Raw genomic sequence first — 19,918 nt, 5'->3', positions numbered from 1 at the left:
CTGAGGCCCAGCAACCCCGGGAATGACTTCTAGGGTCAAAAGGGACTGCAGAAATGAACGCAGGAAAATGGCCGTATTGGGTCAGCCATTGTGGCCCATTTCGGCCAGGATCAGGGCCAAAACCGCCAGGATTGAGTTGGTGCCTGGTGAGGGACCCTTCCCCTGCCCAGCACTGACCTGATCTGGGCCATTTTCGGTCCATTTCAGCCTGGATCAGACGGTTTTGTCCCAAATTGGGGCGAAAACACCCCTGATCCAGCCACTGCCAGGTGGGGGAACACTCCCCCATTTGGCAGCAGCCGAATCCCAGCCATTTCAGCCCCGATCCTGGCTATTTTTGGCCCCTTTCAGCCATTTTGGGCCCAATTTGAGCACAGAATGGCCAGGATTGGGCCCCAAACAGCCAAGCTTAGTCCTGCAACAGCCAGGATCGGGCCTCTGACGGGTGGTGGATCACTCTCCTACACAGCAGCGGCCCAATCCTGACCATTTTGGGCCCCTTTTTGGCCATTTTCAGCCCCCTTTTGCCACTTTGGTCCCAATTTCGGCCTTGAATGGCCAGGATTGGGTCCAAAACAGCCAGGATAGGTGATGTCAGGGGGTGTGGCATATGCAAACCAGTTATGCTAATGACACACTTCCAGTGATGTCAAGGAGCATGGCATATGCTGATGAGTTATGCTAATGAGTTCTTCCAGCTCTTTTTCTACGAAATGACCCCTGCTTGTAATAACAGTCAAAAAAGGGCCGTTCTTGGGAAATTTGTTAAAAATAATTTTACTCAAAGTTTGATTTACAAAACAAACAACTGGTAATTTTACACTGCCCCATACCCCTTCCCTATCCTCCTCCTTCCATACAAGGAAGTTTTCCTCTTTCTGTGCATGGCAGAACAGCAGCGGTGAAGCCACCAAAAACAGGTTGGGGTTGGAAGGGGAAACAAGATCACACTCAGGGGATATGCCCCAGGAATGTGTGGAATTGGCATGGTGATCTTTGGGATGTGCGCTTCCCCTGGGCAAATCTCTTTGACTTCGGGGGCTAGAAAAGAAACCCCATAGAGGCACATCGAGCACATACAGAACTAGGAACTCTTGCAAAGACTGAGGCAGCGCACCTGCATGTAGAAAGATAGTGCACCAGGAAGAAAGGTTTTCAGCACCACCTCCTGCTTGGTGTGCTGCTTTACCGCATGCAGGGAGGTTTGGTTTTGTTTTTTTTACAGTGCAGAAACACGACACCTCCCCCCCACACCCCAGTGCAAGCTTGTGTCCCTGAATTCAACCACCTCCTTCTTCACAAAAGGGATGCTGACCCAACCCAGAGTTCCAGTACCAGATGCAGCCATTTTTGGACAGAGGGGACAGATCCTGGTACAGAGGTGGGGAGCAGTCTTCAGCCGCTCTATTCGCCATCGCTTCTGTGTAGTGAGAAATGTCTGCAGACAGGCCTCCATAAATCCTCTTTGGTGGTTTTTCATCTAAATCCATCCCCCCCTCCCAAGTAAACCACAAAAGAGTTCAGCCCTCCTAGTTCTCCCTTTCATCCCCCAGCCCAGGCTCAGGCCAATCTCTTGCAGTGCCCCAGGATGTGGGTTTGGGGCTTCCTCTCCCACGGCCATCTCTCTCTGCAGTCCTTCCTCCTTCCCCACAGGGGGTGCTGTCACGAGTAGTTAAGAGGCATCTTCCTCCAAAGGCCGCCACAGAGGCAGTTCTTGATCCACCGCTGTTCCCACTGCTTCACGGCCGTTGCCTTGTTAGGGGATTTGAGCATCGTGACGCAGCCGCACCTGCAGGTGGCAAAGGGAGGGCGATGCTGTCAGGACCAAACAGCCCCCTCGTGAGACCCTCCCTCCCCCCCAACCCCATTCCACACTGCTTACCTGGTACAGGATTTGCACTCCTCAGTGGGGTACGCCCCAAGGTGAAGCCGACGCAAATGGTCAATTTTGGGCTGCCCAGGTGCCCTGAAATGGAAGAAAAATGTCACTTTTGCTCACTATAAAAGGAGCCTGGCTCCGTCAGAACCCAGCCCGATCCAGTATCCAGTTGGTGTCCTAAGAGATGAACTGTCTCTGAAGTGGCAGTGCCACTTTGTCTCTCATGGCTAACACTTTCCCTTCCTTGGATTTCAGTCCATAAAATCCTATTCTCCCTCCCATCCGAAAGGCATACAAAGCCTGCAGCCATCACTTTATCTTGTGGCGGTGAGTTCCACAAGTTGTTGAGTGAAAGAAGCAGTTCTGTTGGTCTTGAATTCACCGGAAGCCAGCTTCCTTTCAAGAGGCCCAGAGAGTAAAAAAAAAAAAAGGAATGGTCCGTACCTCATTTTGGTCCCCAGTGCCCGACCTTTAGCTCCACTTACCGTTCATAAGAACAACCACAGGGTTAGACCAAAAGTCCATCATCCCAACAGCAGCCCAGCTAGTTGCTTCCAGGAAGCCCAAAAGCAAAGGTTTACTGCCACTGCAACTGGAGGCTCTGTTCCGCCATCATCGCTATGGACAGAGCTATCCTCCATGGATTTGTCAGATCTGTTCTAGGAGCAAGCCAACGGTCCGCTGAGCCTGTCAACCTACCTGGCAAAGGCATCAAACTGCAGTGAGGTGGCGTGACCCACCAGTCCCGGGGGCTTCCCGAACTGCAGGCGGACCGGCTGTTTGTTCTGTAGCCTGCTGATGATGGCGTCATTGGCTGGGAGCCAAGCAATGTTGGGGATGAGCAGCTGGCTGGGTAGGAGGCAGCACTCGTCAATCAAGGCGTCGTCCGGCTCACTGGGGTGGTTCTCATCGCGACCTGCCCAGAGGAAAAGGCCCTCTCTCAGATCTCACCTTAAGACTTTTCCATTTCTCTGCCGCCCTTTTCTCAAGACTTCACCTGGAGCGGCCTACAAATCTGAAATTCTTCAGTGCGGAAAAATGGGAGTCCCGGCTGAGAAGGTTAAAATTGCAAAACTTCTGCCTAACTCCTTGCATGCAGAAAGCCATATCATCAAGGGCCTAACCTCCCCCCCCCATCTTTCTTTCCAATATGCTCATTTCTGACCTGCTGGGCTTTCTAGGCGCAGGGACTTCAATCTCCGGTCTCCTCAAATTGTTTTGTTTCTTAGAAAATAATAATCAGAGGTGGACTGCCATGGGACATGGGGGATTAAATTAATTAATCAGCTGCTGTCCTGGTTCAGTGACAACTCTCCCCAGCTATACACTCCAAACTTTTATCTGAGGGCCACTAAGACTGAGATTTCTCTGGGGACAGAGACAGGAGAAGGCCTGGTGAGGGGAAGCCTTCACCAAATCCGGCCTTGTGGACATCCGCTTTGCCCGGGCCTCCTTGTGCTGCGCCTACTAAACTCCAAGCTCTCTCCAAACCCCTGCAGTCAGCAGAGCTGAATGCAAACCACTCACAGCAAAGCCAGAGCTTGGTCAAGAGGCGGAAGAGCAGGGACATGCTATCCTGCGTGTCCGAAGTGGCTGTGTAAATGGGGAGGCAGCTGGGTTTCAGGAGCCCCCAGATCCGGATCACGACCATCAATTCGCGCAGCATGCTCAGCGACGCACCGTCACGCAAGAAGCTGTGACCTGGGCGGACTGGGCCAGTTCCCTGGGGAGAGGGAAGGAAGAGGAAAAGGCTATCAAATCTCTGACCATCGTCAGAAACGACTGGTTTATTAAACTACAATTGGAGGAGAATTTGCAAGCACAGCTGGTAAGTTCGAACTGGTTGCAGATACCATTTTGACAGCATCGGCTCACACTGCTTCTGACTGGTTACCACCTTAAAGTACTTGCTGACCACGCACTAGGCATACATCTGGCTTTACACAACAGCAGCACAGAACACTCGGCTGCCTCTTAGCTAGTCAAGGCTGGGGTGCAATAACTGAAAAGCAATTTACTGAAAAGCAGGTCACAGTCAGGTCAACTTCTGGAACAGACATGAGACAAGATACCAATAAACCCTTTTGTCATGCACACAGTGCAATCTTAAGCAGAGTTACTCTAGTTTACGCCCTCTGAAACCAATGGGCTTAGACGGGGTAATTCTGTTTAGGATTGCACTGACAGCATCTTCCAACAACGAGATTCTTCTCCCACTTGCAGTAACTCGCCGTCTTCTCTTGAAGCGAGGCATTCCCCACATTTGAGACAAGAGGGAATGCCTCTTCTACAGCAGTGCCTGCCTTGTGCAGATTTTTGTTGCAAATATTCAAAAACAATTAGCACTTTCAGACTCATAGGCGGCCTGTTATTTGGGGGCACTTTTATTTCAAAAAGAAAACCGACCCGACGGATTCAGGGTAACTCAACGATACCGCCCTCGTCAAAGCAAGGCAGGGAAGGGACGGCACCTGATTTGGGAGGCTGGCGAGGAGGTAGAGGACAAAGTCGCCCACCCACTGGATCAGCTGTTGGAGTGACTGCAGCGTGGTCATTTCCACGACAAACTCCTCCGTCTTCAGGTTTATCATCACCTTGTCAATATCTGGAAAGGGCAGGGAGAAAGTCAAGTCACCACGCAGCAAGGCCAGGGACCGGAAGCAGCTGCGTGAATCCCCAGAAAACATTTTGCTCCCCATCCATGAACCTCCTTCCCCTGTTCTTTTCATACGGGATCTTGGGAGCTCCCAGTGAAGTTGATTGGTGGGTGATTCAAGAAACTGAGCGGTGACATTATATATCTTGCTTGTATTTTTGTGGCGGCTTAAGTTCTGCGTTCTGTTCTTTATGCACTTTCAAATGTCTTTTCTTTCTTTCTTTTTAAATAAAGTTTTTTTAAAAACTTGGGGAAAATAAGAAAGGGAAAAGGAAGAACTTGTGCAACTCACTGCCACAATATGTAGCGATCACTGCTTGGCAGGGCTTTTCTTCTGGGAAAAGAGGTGGTGGAACTCAGTGGGTTGCCCTTGGAGAAAATGGTCACATAGCTGGTGGCCCCGCCCCCTGATCTCCAGACAGAGGGGAGTTTAGATTGCCCTCTGTGCTGTGGCGTGGAGGGCAATCTAAACTCTCCTCTGTCTGGAGATCAGGGGGCGGGGCCACCAGCCATGTGACCATTTTCAAGAGGTTCTGGAACTCTGTTCCACCACGTTCCAGCTGAAAAAAAGCCCTGCTGCTTGGACAGAGGGCTTTAAAAAGAGGGAGAGGCAGCCAGTGATGCTGATGAACACAAGGCTGAAGACAAGGAAGTCAGCTACATTCAGAGTCTGGGGATGGCTTGAGAACACCCCAAAAGCAGGGGTTTGAATCAAGGTCCCGCAATCCCACTCCGGCTCACTAACCAGCCACCATTACTCACTAACCAGTCACCATTATCATGAACGCACCGACGTCAGTGATTTTGGAACAGATCTCAGTGAGTCGGTCCCCGGGGCTCTTGTCCGGGGTGTTCAGGAGAGGGGGGCGGAGGAGTGACTTCAAGGTGCAGCTGATGGCAATCAGGAAGAGTTTAGCATGGTAATCGCACACCCGGGCCACCGTGGCAGAGGAGAGCTTGCACAGGGAAGCCTTCATGGCGATGATGCGCGTGGAGAGAACCTGCCAAGCAAGGACCAGTGTCGCACACAAGACTCTTTCCATGCAGTGCATGTATCAAAACATCACAACGTCCCTTCCTACGGATACATCTGCCGTACACACTGAAAAACCAGGGTGGCTACTCTTTGAACGGCAGAGCTCCTAACAATAAAAGTGCAGCTTTGCAAACACACTTTCTGGCAAAAGAAAACAGTCTGAGTGTTATCAGTACTACCATTCCCAGCCACGCCACTTTTTTTTTTTTGGAAGATCAGTGCTAAACCAGTTTCAAGCAATTTCACACCAGGTTAGAGGTGCAGGTTAAAGAAACTGTTTGATAAGTGAAGCAACAGCGCCACCTGCTGACAGCTAAAGAGATAATCATTCCATGAAAGTCTGAGCTTTTGGGTTAACCCTAAAGAACTCTGATGGAAAACTGCAAGGGGCAGGAAATGGAACATTTTTTAAACAAAAAAAATATTCTGCTTACTAAATTGATGTCCAGGATGGTTAACAGACTGGCAACAATAGAATTTTAGTTGTAGATTTTCTGGCTGTACGGCCGCCGTGGTCTTGGCAAGACCACAGCCATACAGCCTGGAAAATCTACAACAACTAACGTTCTCCGGCCATGAAAGCCTTCGACAATATAACAACAGAATTGACCTTGATGCCTGGGAGGGTACGATTTGAACTCTCAACTTCACCTGCTGCAAGGCTGCATTCTGGCGCATGTATTCTTCATGCAGCTTTTCCACCAGGTTCTGCACCATACCGGGCTGGACGTGAAGCAAGATGTCCCACCAGTCATAGCCGGTGACCATGCAATACTCTAGCAGGAAGAGCAAGTGGCGGAGAGACATGTTCATATCCAGGACGTGGCCCATGGAGGGGGAGATGCGGAGCATGCTCAGCTGGGGAAGAAAAGGATTGTTAGAAGCATCCCGAGAACTACTGGATCATGTGCACTTAAAATAAATAAATAATGGTTAGACTTGCACTCTTGCTCTAACTTGGGTTTGATTCCTCCTGCTTAGAAGCAAGGCCAGAGCACTTTGACAATCCTCGAATGGCTTGGCTTCCCTGCTAAACCCATGCGGCACAGGGAGTCAAGCAGAGGTCCCTTGCTGAATACGCCACTAGGACCACTGTTTGCAGTTGCAAACAGTTTCTGCCGTAACTGCCCATGGAATGTGGCAACTCCAGAGAGTGGACCCCAAGCCACAGGTTACTGAATACCTGCAAAGGTTGCTGGTGACTCACTGCCCAAGGGAGACCACGAGAGAGCGGCTGTGGCATAGCGGCTAAGCACTCTGCTGGTTCGACTCCCACTATTGCCGTGAGCCCTGCAGGTGGCCTTGGGTCCGCCACTCCTCTCAGTCCTAGCAGTCCTGCGTTGCTAATAATACACTGACTTTGTTCACCACTCTCAGTGGGCACTAATCTTTCTAGAAGGGCAGTCTTTAAGTGTTGTTGTTGTTGTTGTTGTTATTAGGTTCTCTCTCTTGCTCGCTCTCCACTTCCTGGCATCTTTTCTGGCTCCCTATGCAACCTACTGTCAGTCCTTGGCAGGTAGAATCCCCAAGTTCTCCACAGCAAACACGCAGGTGTATTATTAGAGAGACTTTATTAGAGATCCATCAGTTCAAGGTGTTCAGAAAAGTGAAATTGGCAGAAGTGAGGTAACTGGGTTTGATGATATTAGTTATAGGGAACGTTCCCGCCATCAGGATAAGGGCTGTTAAAGATTCATTCATTCATTCATTCATTCATTCATTTTTAACCCGCCCACCCCGCAAGCAGGCTCAGGGTGAGGTACAACATGGAGTAAAATACAAATTAAGATCAGTTATAAAAACAGATAAAATACTGTGCCCCTTTTGGAGCAACCAGCAGGAGTGGACTCTCCATACCCCTTGTAGAGGGAGACTGGTGGAAGGCTTGGCTAAAATTAGCCTCCACCATATGCCTGGCGGAACATCTCTGTCTTACAGGCCCACCTAAATGATACAAGATCCGGGCGGGCCTGAATGTCCTCAGACAGAGAGTTCCACCAGGTTGGGGCCAGGACCGAAAAGGCCCTGGTAGAGGCCAGCTGAGCCTTTTGGGTGCGAAGGAGCGAGGTGGGGTGAAAGGGAGAAGCTAGGTTTAGGCTAGGCAGAACAAAGAATGAAATCGTCTCAGTTCCCAAGAAGGATACATTTCGAGCTGGCCGCAGCAAGCCTTCAAGGACACGTGCTGGAGGCAGCGGGGAAAGCGCAAGTAAATACTTGTGAGATAACCCACTGCCTTAACACCAATAAGAAACTTCTCATGCCCTCAGGGGACCAGCACATGACACAGAACACACTCATGGCAGATATGCAGACAGGCATCTATGACACCTACCTTGCCGTGACTGTCGATCCCAACCAGCGCCAGCGATGTCCACGACATCTGCACAGCTTTGAAGTGGACCGAGGGACCGGCCGCCCGCTGCCTCTTGATGGCCGGTTCATCAACCGGGCGCTGGGAGCCGTAGGAGACCGCCATCGTCTGCAGCGTGAGGCGGTGGATGATGTGAACGCTGCCATCGTGGAAGGCGAGAGCGAGGCCTGCCGAGGAGGGAGCACGGAAGGATGGACTCGGTGGCAACGGGTCGTTTTGGGAAAAAGTGTCCTTGTTGTAACTGATTCTGAACAATAGCCTCCGAGTGCAGACCAGAGAATGCGCACAATGGGGCCATATAAAGATAGGGAGCTTTTTTTTTTTTACAGCTTGAAGGGAAATATGAAATGCAAAACCAAAGAGAACACAACCCCCAACGAACACTGGAAGGCTAAAAACTCCTACAATTATAGAGGCGACGTCTGCTTCTTTCAGAAAACGATGCCACCGAGATCTCGCAAGATGTTGGTGGCCATTTTGCGGGTGGCTAGGGAACCCCCACCAAACAGTGCTGAGGTCTTCAAGCCTTGGTCAGGGTCAGCACAGAGGAGGACGGAGAGACAGACTTTAAAAAGGTTAAAGATAGCAGGGAAGAGAAGTCAGTCTGGATGGAGGGAGAGCAAAAAAGGTCGAAAGGGAGAGCTGGAGATGGAGGAGGGGAACACAAAGATGAGCGAGCAAGTCAGTGGGGAGGCTAGAGGCTGAAGACGGAGGGGGAGATAGAAAGAGTGGGTGAGAGAGGAGGAAAGAGGAGAGGCTGCAGAGGGGAGAAAAAGCAGAAAAGCAAGAGGGGAAGAGAAAATTGCAACATAAAGAGCTTCCCTCCCGCCACGAGTCATCGTGGGTCACCTAAGTATACAAAAGGAAAATGAATAGCGGCTGCTTATTAAGACAGTGAGGGTCTTAAACCAGGGGGTCTTGTGGTGGGTCTCCTACTCGCAGCATGATGGTGGTAGCATTTGTGATCTGTGGTCCTGTAGAGCCACATCGTAGACGGTCAGAGAGAGGTATTGCAGCTACCAGTTCAGGATGAATCAGGTATCATGTGGAGACAATCAGGTTCCACCCGATCCTATACAGCTACACCAGTTCTGTCCCTCTTTCCATGCTGTCCTGGACTGAGCAGACCTTATGAGTGTCTACTCTGACAGGCAGCAGTTCTGCAGGGTCTCTTACAGAGAAAGGTCCTTCCCAGCACCCACCTGAGATCCTCGGAAATCGGAGATGCCGGAGTCCTAGGATCTTTTGCATGGAACACAAATGTTCAACCACGGAGCAGCTGGGATGGAAGTATTTTTCAACCCCATCCCAAATTCTGCGTTCAAATCCGACTATATAAAAGGCAAGCCGTATTGGCGACGACCCACTTTTTATCTTCGCGCAGGCGCACTGCCAATGACTCTGGCCTCGAGGCTGCTGCGAAAGACCTGCTTGCTGCCAGGAGGAGGCCCGCCGATTCAATGGCCTAAGTACTCCTTCTGCTGAATCAGTTTTCTAGAGCCCATTGTATTTTTTCACACAACAGGTATTGTTTCAAGTATATACATATTACAAACAAAAAACTTGCTCACCCAACCCAGGGAAGAATTTGGTGTCGCTTGCCACTTTCAGGTCTGTGTTGGTCAAGGAGATGGGCAGCTTGGGCAATGCCACGGCTGATACCCGATCCAGGTCGTTGGTAGCCGAGAGGATCCGCCACTTCAGAATCATCGGCGGCTTGTCCCCCACTTCAAAGAAAAGACAGCAAGGGGTGGACAGAGAAGCATCCTTCCCCCTCCTTCCCCATTTGGCACAGGCGGGCCGCAAAGACTGGGCACTAAAGGCATTTCTAAAGGCATGTTCTGCAACCTGTAAACTTCTATACTTGCGGAGAGAGTGGAATATAAATTGAATAAAATAAAAATTTAAAAATACATGCAACACTGGGTCGAATCCGCTCTTGCTTTGCAAAAAACAGATCCCAGAAAACATGGGGATGATTTCTCAAGAGAACTCGTCTCCCCCCGCATACACACAATTCCTCCAAACGCGATTTATTCAGAGAAGCCAAAAGGGACTGAGCGATGGATTTTTAACCCACTTCTTCACAACGCAGTGCAGTTCAAATAGATACAGAAAGCGATTATTTTACAAAAACCCCACACAACCCTCTCCAGCCTCTTCTTCCATTACTCTGCTTTCAAAGCTGCTTGTGAGGGGCCACAAAAGAAAGGCCCACGGACACCCCCTGCCCATGGGTGCAGACCTGCCACCCATTTCACCAAACGATCAAGTCAGGCTGCCCTTCAGAAACGTCCATCCCAGACCTGGTTATCAATCAAAAACGGCACACGGACTCACCAGGGCCAGCGCCAGCGTTTCTGGCGCCTGAGGTGAGAAACCTGTTCTGCACATGTGCGCACTCTGCGCACGCAAGCTCCAGCCCTGCACAATGACATCACTTGTGGCGTCATCATGCAGGAGCACCCCTTCACCTGCGGTGGACGGCAGCGGCAAAGGGGCGGAGAGGCGAGCGGGGACAGCGCCTCCTTCTACGTTCAGCGCTCGAGGCAATTGCCCCCATCGCCTCAATTTATGCATCGGCCCTGGGAATCACACCTGGAATCCAACCTGAAATCAGGAAAGATCTTTTAAAGACCAACAAAACACATTTGTCGTGAAATCCTAAGCAGAGTTACTCCAATTGGGCTTAGACTGACGTAACCCTGTTTAGGATTTCACTGTTAGCCTAGCAGGCCCCCTGTCAGTCACACAGCCTCTTCCGAACTAGAAGAATTTAGATTTCTGTTTTCAACTGAACTTGCTCTGCTGCTTTTTCCTGAGACCTTGCTTGACCAAGAATGCCGTGTGGTCTGAAAGCCTGAATGGTTCTCCCCCACCCCGATTTCTCTTTCCACCCTCTTACGAGAAGAGCCTGCTGTGGTTTTGGAGATGACTTCTGCTTAAAAGCCACCTAGGTGGAAAAACATTTCAAAACCCCTCATCAGAGACACGATTATGCAGGGCATGAATTGGGGCTCTCCAAGGCTCAGACTGGTTCTGTGCCATCCTCAAAGGAGGGGGAGCGGGTGGTCTTGTTTGCTGGGCAGAAGCATCCATTAAAATCATCCTATCTTTTTCCCATCTTGAGAAAATGGCTGCCTGCTTCTTCACAGGGAGAAGGAGGCAGGCAAGAAAACGGTAATTTGGAACAACCAAATCGGAGGGGGGAATGAAATTAAAGTTCATATGACGTACACATGAAAATATCAACAACAACATTTGATTTATATACTGCCCTTTGGGATCCCCTCAGAGTGATTTACAAAATGTGTTATTATTATCCTCACGACAATCCCCCTGTGAGGTGGGTGGGGCTGAAAGAGCTCTAAGAGAGCTGTGACTGTCCCAAGGTCACCCAGAGGGCTTCAAGCGGAGGACTGGGGAATCAAACCCGGTTCTCCAGATTAGAGTCCTGCCGCTTTTAACCACTACACCAAATAGATGAATACTTTGCACACAGGGCTGCCCTCAACCGTTTCAATGCCCAGTTCTTCCACTGCCCCTCACCCCCTCACTTTGCATCGAGGCTACTCAGTCCTCCCTCTGCATCAAACTCCTTGGGGTCCCATTCTGACACCAGCCTTCTGTGCTTAGCCCTCAGTGCCTCCGTCAAGTGCAGAAAGCAACTGGCATTCAGTTGTTACCACTAGTCCCCAACACCAAACTTTGGGATTAGCTGGGCCAATTAGAAGCATCAGGAGCCTTCGCATCACAGCAAGACCATCTACCCTGTAGCCACAAAGGAAAGCGAAGCTGGAAGTTGTAGAACTGGCTTTAGGCTTTGGCAACTCTTAGCTGTGGCCTCCCCGTGGACAATATGAGCAGTCAGTGTGATGCGGTGGCAAAAAAGGCCAATTCAATCCTGGGTTGTATCAAAGGGGCCATAGCATCGAAATCGCACGAGGTCATAGCCCCCCTCTATGCTGCCTTGGTCAGGCCACACCTGTAGTACTGTGTGCAGTTCTGGAGGCCTCACTTCAAAAAGGATGTGAACAAAATCGAGAGGGTGCAGAGGAGAGCGATGAGGATGATCAGGGGTCTGGAGACTGAGCCCTACGAGGAAAGGCTGAGGGCCTTGAGAATGTTTAGTTTGGAGAAGAGGAGGTTGAGGGGGGACATGATTGCTCTCTTTAAGTCATTTGGAGGAGGGGAGGGAGTTGTTCCTGTTGTAGGACCCGAAGCAATGGGCTTAAATTACATGCACAAAGGTACTGGCTGGCTATTAAGAAGAACTTCTTCACGGTCAGAGTAGTTCAAAAGTGGACTCAGCTGCCTAGGGAGGTGGTGAGCTCCCCTTCACTGGCAGTTTTCAAGAAGAGGCTGGATGAATATTTGTCAGAGATGCTTTAGGCTGATCCTGCACTGGGCAGGGGGTTGGATTAGAAGGTATGTATGGCCCCTTCCAACTCTGTGATTCTATGAACTGGGTCAGAGGCCAGGTAAGAGACTTACCTGTGGGCGACAGCTTTTGGAAGATGTTGTTAACTGGCAGACCCTCTTTGCGCAGAGACCAGTACTCTACAATGCTGTTGTTTTGATTGGAGGCACACAGCAGCATCTGGGGAAGGAGGGGGGGCAGAGAAATGGATAAGGTAACACTGCATGTATTTCTTGGGATGGTACCAAGGAGGCCCAAGAGCCCCCAACAGGGCTTACTCGTTCAGCATGAACTGGGGCTTCGCCTTGTGTTTTATACAGGCCATCTGAATCTATCGAGGACCTCCTTTCTGGCACTAGAAAAACTTCTTTCTGCTCTCTCTGTCCCAAACATAATTTTAAAAACCTCTATCATGCCCCCCAGCCAACATTTCTCTGAATGAAAAAACCCCAAACTCTTTCCACCTTTGCTTGGTGTAGTGGTTAAGAGCAGTGGGACTCTAATCTGGAGAGCTGGGTTTGATTCCCCACTCCTCCGCTTGAAGCCAGCTGGGTGACTTTGGGTCAGTCACAGCTCTCTCAGAGCTCTCTCAGCTCCACCCACCTCACAGGGTGATTGTTGTGGGGATAATCATAACATACTTTGTAAACCGCTCTGAGTGGGCGTTAAGTTGTCCTGAAGGGCAGTATTGTATATAAATCAAATGTTATGATGTTATTATTATTTCCTCACAGGGAAGGTGTTCCAGCCACTCTGCCCTGTTTGCCCGCTAGGGCATTTTTTCCCACCTCAGCAATGTCTTTTTAAAGATGCCACACTCCAAACTCCAAACGCCAGCTGCACATCCGATCAATGCAAGGGCATCACAATACTGGCTGTTTTATTTTCACTCCCTTTCCTAACCGTTCCTGGGATCAAATTTGCATTTCTCAGCACCATTACACTTAATAAATGTTGGAGACAGCCCCCAGATGCCCTCTTTATAGAGCAAGCGTGGGAGTTAAAATCTGAGAGAGAGAGAGAGAGAGAGAGAGAGAGAGCGCAAGAACGAGATTGGGGGCCCACCTGCTCTGACATATCCCGAGCAAAGAATTTCAAGTGGGTGATGGCTGGGTACTTGTCCTTCCGAGCTGGATCCGTGGTGCAGCGCATGAAGAGGGAGGGAAGGATCTCCGTGTCGATCTTGCACTTTTCGTTGACCACGCTGACACAGACTTTGTAGAACTGGACCGGAGAGGCATTGCTGCCATCCGAGGTGGCTACCACAATGTTGCCCCCGCCCGTGAAGGCAATGTCCGCCAAGGCCACCCGGCAGCGCAGGCGGCAAAGGCTCTCTGTGGAGGTCAGGACCTGCCCGTTCGGCTTGAGGAGCGAGACGGTGACCAAGCCGCTTATGGTGACTGCAATCCAGCCCTCCATGGGCTTCCCACCGAACAAGGTCAGTGACGGGGAGAACTTGACCCGGGAAAACTTCTCCCCAAAATTCGACGCTCCAGACTGAAAATGGAAGACAATTTTTAAAAACGGGAGGAGTTGTCGACATTGCAAAGGGTGTGGAGTTCCCCTTGGCACTAGTATTACTTAAACACTTTCCTGAGAGTAAGCTCCACTGAACAGGATTCTGAGGAGACCTGCTTAGTATAACAGCGCTAGTTACTTAAGCCCACTAGGTATAGATGAGTCAATTTCCCCCTTAAAACTGTCTCCTATTTTAAACTTAAATGGCTTACGACGACATTCCTGTATCACCCCTCCAGTGCTCCCCCATGCCTAAACTTCCCCAATTGCAACTAAGGCATGTAAGAGCCAGTCTGTACAATCTACAGAGTCAGATTACAAAGGTTTTTTTCGTCCTGTGCCGCATATGTCTTCTGGATGGGTCTGTGTATTTGAATTCTCCCAATCTCTCTCTCTCTCTCTCTCTCTCACACACACACACACACACACAAACAATCCATGCATGCACTGAAAACAAGTTAGTCTGAATCTTATCCCTGAAACGCTAGTTTTCTGCATGAAATGAAATTTTGACTTTCTTTCTTTTTTGGCCTGGAATGCTTGCAACAGGGAACCATCTCGGGAAGGGGAGACTTTACCGTGTGGTTCTGCATGTTTGTACGAACTGTCCTCTCTCCTCCCACGGGGAAAACCAGTCCTTTGTTAGGGAAGACTTGGATGGATTCCCCTTATGTCCTGGATCTGAACTGACCACTCCGTTTAAAAATACAGGAATTTCTCCCACCCCTTCACTTGTCAGGCTAGCCAGAAATGGTCTGTGTTTGCCATTTGCAGCAAAGCGACTTGGCTCGCTCACTTGAGCTGCTTGATACTGGCCCCATTAATTTTATCCAGCTGATAACTTCCATCTGGGGTGGGGACACGGATAGAGGGAACTTGTGCCTGAATTCCAAAGGAACTGTTGACCTTAGATTATAAGGATCCTAAGAGAATTTGTCTTGAGGTATGCGGGGTCAGGCTGAATGACCCTTCGGTGTCCCACTGCTGCTCTGCAATTCCCTCCCTCCTGCTCAGTGCCAAAAACTAACCTTCTCCACGTGCAAAGCCAATTTCACGCCATTGTGCAGCCAGGAGAGTGCCACAATAGGGTCCCCCTCTACACTGCAGCCCACGGTGCTCTCCCAGCTGTTGGCCAAGTGGTCTGTCATGCTCCAACATTTGATGTGGCCGTCCGCATCTGCAGAGAGAAGCCTGGACCCTGGAGCACAAAAATACAAAAATGTTAGAACTGCCTCCATTCGATGGGGGATTGAACTGATGTGACACGTGGCCAGCAATCAGTTCTGTGAAAATAGTGCTGTGTTGTATTGTCTTTTAAAAAGATAAACACGTTTCTACCCTTGTGGTGTGTGAATTTTCCCTGCAAGGCTGGGCAGCGGACAAGAGCTTGGGATGCCTGGAGGATTCACTCAGAACTAGCAAGAACCTGGCATCTACACCCATTTCTCCCCATCTTAGAACAACCAGGAAAGCACTGCAGGGGGGAAATAGTAAAGAGTCCAGTAGCACCTTTAAGACTAACCCACTTTACCGTAGCATAAGCTTTCGAGAACCACAGCTCTCTTCGTCAGATGCACGACGAAGAGACTTGTGGTTCTCGAAAGTTTATGCTACAATAAAATTGCATCTGATGAAGAGAGCCGTGGTTCTTGAAAGCTTATGCTACAGTAAAGTGGGTTAGCCTTAAAGGTGCTACTGGACTCTTTTCTATTTTGCTACTGCAGACTAACACGGCTAACTCCTCTGCATCTATGACTGAAGGGGGAGAATCAGGACTCTTGCCAGACAAAAATTCTTCCCCAGGGTGCATGTGGGGCACTTGCACTTTTGCAACAAAAACCTGGAGGACAACTTTGCATGCAAAGCATGAGTTTATTTATTTATTTATTTATTTTTATTTTATTTATGCATGCCACTTATAGTCTGCCTTTCTCACTGAGATTCAAGGTGGATTATACAGTGTGAGACTGGTACAGTCAATTTGAAGGACATTTCCCTAAACAATGCCATAGGGCAAATAAACACAATTTTACAAAGACGTAGCAATCCAATAGAAGAAAAGCTGAAACAGAACATAAGTAATTCTAGGGCTGACATTAGACCACATGAAGCACAAGTAGCTCATCGGAGCACATATTTAAGACCACAGGTAGTACGTAAAGCAACATAGTGGTGAAGTCTATGGTGCCGCTGAAACAATATATACCAATAAAATAAATAAGTGAATATTACTTATTTACTCTGTCCACTGCCAACACAGACTTGTCTCCTCTGATTGGCAGGAGCTCTCCAGGGTCTCAAGCAAAGAGGGACCTTTCCTAGGACCAGAGGCCCCTGAACTCAAGACTGAACCTGAGCCCTCCTGCATGCCAAGCAGTCGCCCCTTCCCCCAAACGACAGGTCTGTCTCTCACCAGACTGGTCCCACTCCAAGCAGGTGATCATCTCCACGTGTCCAGAATTAATGGAATAGACGTCCCATGGATGCTCCGTGTCAAGCATGTGGATCATGTGGGTGAGGTCTGTGGAGGAGAGAGGAAGGGGAGTCCTCAGAGAGGACGTTACAGTTCTCGTTTCTGCAGGCTGCTAGAGCCCAGCTCCATAAGAAAGGACCTTGCTGGATCAGGTCCTTCTATCCCATCCCGTTTCCAACAGCGGGCAGCCAGCTGCACCTAGGAAGCCCCAAGCCGGCTTCTCCAGCATATGGCACTCCAAGGCCACAAATTCAATCACCTGTTATAGACACACTCAACCTATTTCTCTGTTTCACCTTTAAAAGTGATAGCTGCCCCCACAAGCTTGCAGAAAAGAGTTCCACAAGTTAACTATACGTTGCACAAAGAATGTCTTTTATCTGCCCTAAATCACCCACCCGCCAATTGTATTGGGTGACACCCCCAGACTCGACAATTATGAGTTTTGCCATCTCTGAGATTACACCACAAAGGAGAGTTACGGTAAAAAGCCAATAACCAAAAAGAGAACCCACTGTAACTACTCCAGTCTAAGACACAAGATTTATACAAGATATAACGAATCAAAATTTCAAAGTACAACCAAAGAATTTGGAGCAAGCATCACCATCATATATAGTCACATCATCTACAGAATAATTGTATGAACCACACATTTTTTTACTATTGTACAAACAAAAGTCACATTATTTGTACTATTGTACAAACAAAATTCACATTATTACTAGAATATAAAAAGTCAAATAAAGAATCACTGGATTAAGAATCAATTCCATACATGTTAAAATTCACATTATTACTAGAATATAAAAAGATCTCAGATAAGTCCAGTAAAGTGTCTCGTGTCATCAATGTCTTCAGTGCTGTTGATTCTTGTACTCTTTTTTCTGGTTTCTTTTTTCTTGTAGGGGAAAAGACACCCTCACAGCCTCACCCAATGAGAAGCCGGCTAGATATGTGACTATATATGACGATGGGGCTTGCTCCAGATTCTTTGGTTGTACATTGAAATTTTGATTCATTATATCTAGTATAATCTTGTGTCAATAGACTGGAGTAGCTACGGTGGGTTCTCTTTTTGGTTATTATCTCTGAGATTACTCTTGGAAACAGAGGCAGCAGTCAGCCAACCCCTCCATCATGCCTAAGCGCTGCAGTTTGGGAAGACCACTCCCCTTTGGTGTACTTTGAACCTTTGTGCAATACCGAAACATTACAAATACATTTTAAGAAAATGAAGTGGGGTCGGTCTCTTTACTCTAAACTTTGGAACCTGCAAAGTCACCCGGGAAAGGGATGTGGGGCCGGTTTGACCTTTTTCCTCCTCGTTCTTGAGGTCTGTGGTAAAAGCAATCAGGTTGCGGCAAGACCAGGCACAGACCAGCGGGATGGAGGGGCAGTGGTTGCTCTTCGGCCGTTTCTCCCACTCACAGATGTACGCCAAATCCATTGTAGCGTCCTGAGGCTTTGCAGAGGGGGAAAAAAAACTTATTTGGAGACTTTCGTGTCTGTTAAATTTAAACAAAGCTTTTCAACCTTCTCCCCTAATACCAGAACTTTGGGGCACCCAATAAAGGTGACAGGCAATAGATTCAGGATGGACAAAAAGAAGTGCTTCTCTACTCAAAGAGTAATTAAATTGTGGAGTTTTCTGACAGTGGACATAGTGATAACCCCAAGTTAAGAGCATAGACAGATTCATGAAAGAGAAGTCCAGCCATGAGAGCCGAAACTCAGAGAAAGAAGCATGCCCAAGGAACACCAAGAATGGGCTAGTAGCAGAGGTGAGAGTCAAACTGAGGACTTCTCAATGTGTATTGTGGGGAATAATAATAACACTACCTTTGTTTGCCACTCTGAGTGTGGCACTAATCTGTCCAGAAGGGCAGTAAATAAGCACAATGTTGTTGTTGTTGCTTATTATCTCTGCCCTCACACGGCCCCAGCTGTTATTACTTGGAATAAGTCCCATTGTTTTCCATAGAACTTGTTTCTGAGTAAAGCGTGCATCAGTTTGCAACTAAGGTTGACTAGTGAATAGGTGGGGAAAGCTGTACTACCTGCTCTTGGGCCTGGGAGACATCAAGCACCGCCTTGGATGATTACAACGAGAGCTTGCTGACATTGAGTTTCTTCACAAATTCAGAACAGTGGACTCCCCAGGGCTGAAATGGGGGCACGGGACCCTTCTCTCACTGCAGATGCTTATTTTCTGCATTCCCTCCCCTGCTCTAATCAAGCTAACTTCATGTCACATTGTACCTCCACATCCTATCTTACTTCTTTGCAACACCCTTCCCACCTTCTTACTGGGATAAAAAGACTCAGATTTCCATTCCTACTCCGGAAAATCTTGTTAGTCTTTAAAGTGCTACTGAACTCACACCTTTCTCACCCCAGAGGACGCATCCCCTCATCCCTCTCAAGGCAGTCTTGGATGCTCTGCCCACGCAGCACCTTAGGGTTGACAATCTCCAGGTGGAGCCTGGAGATCTCTCAGAATTACAACTGATCTTCAGGCTATAGAGATCACTACATCTGAAGAAAACGATAGCTTCAGAGGACAAGCTCTATGGTACACCATAGATTCTTGATATAACCCTCCCCCAAATTCCCCCTCTAGGCTTGCCAACTCCAGGTTGGGAAATTTCTGGAGATTTGGGTGTGGAGCCTGTGAGGAGGGAGGGGTCGGGGGGGGGGCAGAGGGACCTCAGTAGAGTATGATGTCTTAGAGTACACCCTCGAAGCAGCCATTTTTCTGGATGTAAGCTGTAACAGCAGGAGATCTTTAGGTACCACTTGGAAACTGGCAACCCTACCCCTCCATAGGCACCGCCCCAAATCTCCAGGAAATTCCCAGGCAGGAGTTGGAAAAACCTACACCAGCTTTCTCATCTTCCATTTTAAGATGATGGGCGTGTAGAGAACTAACTGCAAACCTGTAGCATTTCTGCAGATGTAAAAAACCAAACAAACATGCAGCCTAACCAGATTGTACACTTCCTCTGTATGGCTTCCAGATCATAAACGTTTTATTTTTTTAAGAAAACAATTAAATTATATTTCCAAGGTGCAACAAATAAAATGAATGTATGTTCGCTCAGGTTCTCCGCCATATTTGTACCAAGATTTGAATTGCGATCATTTTGCAAATATAACCCCCCTCCCGAGCTCCTGGAAGTGGCGGCTGCTTAGCAAAATGCCTATTAAGAATGATTCCCTCCCTCCCCATTCATAAAAGCGCCACGCTTGCTTGTTTGCGCCCCTCTCCGTATCAAATGGACTCTTCCATTCCTCCCGCTACTTACGCAGCGCCCATCCAAGCTATCCTGCTGTTCTGCGCCTGCGCCAATTCTTGCCGGCCTGTTGAGAGGTCTTTTTTGTGTATTGTCTAGTTGAGCGTTCGAGCCACCTTCACTATATTTTTAAAATGCCGCCGCAGTCCTTTGCATCTTTGACAAATTATCTCTTTCGTTGTGAGATCCCTAAGTGCTGTTCCTAGAAACTTTTTATTCAGGCAGTTTAATAGGCTGACCTCAGTGGAATAGAGGGCCTCACCGACCCG

The 19,918-nt window shown here is 48.7% G+C and overlaps 1 protein-coding gene across 1 annotated transcript; it reads right to left on the bottom strand.

Moving 5' to 3' along the window:
* Positions 1-781: 781 nt before the first annotated feature.
* MED16 (mediator complex subunit 16) lies at positions 782-19,740 on the bottom strand. The gene is made up of 15 exons (XM_054979246.1): positions 19,662-19,740; positions 17,668-17,818; positions 16,294-16,401; positions 14,909-15,078; positions 13,428-13,859; positions 12,437-12,542; positions 9,514-9,669; positions 7,904-8,109; positions 6,223-6,429; positions 5,326-5,536; positions 4,351-4,484; positions 3,407-3,602; positions 2,579-2,795; positions 1,883-1,966; positions 782-1,789 (listed from the first exon to the last, which is right to left on the bottom strand). The coding sequence occupies exons 2-15, from the start codon at positions 17,801-17,803 to the stop codon at positions 1,663-1,665; spliced, it is 2,490 nt and encodes an 829-aa protein (XP_054835221.1). The 5' UTR covers positions 17,804-17,818; positions 19,662-19,740; the 3' UTR covers positions 782-1,662.
* Between the last annotated feature and the right edge of the window lie 178 nt (positions 19,741-19,918).

The sequence above is a fragment of the Eublepharis macularius genome, chromosome 5 (genome assembly GCF_028583425.1).
Source record: "Eublepharis macularius isolate TG4126 chromosome 5, MPM_Emac_v1.0, whole genome shotgun sequence".
NCBI lineage: Eukaryota > Metazoa > Chordata > Lepidosauria > Squamata > Eublepharidae > Eublepharis > Eublepharis macularius.
The sequence above is the reverse complement of the archived record's forward strand: the minus strand, read 5'-3'. Positions and strand labels throughout refer to the sequence as shown.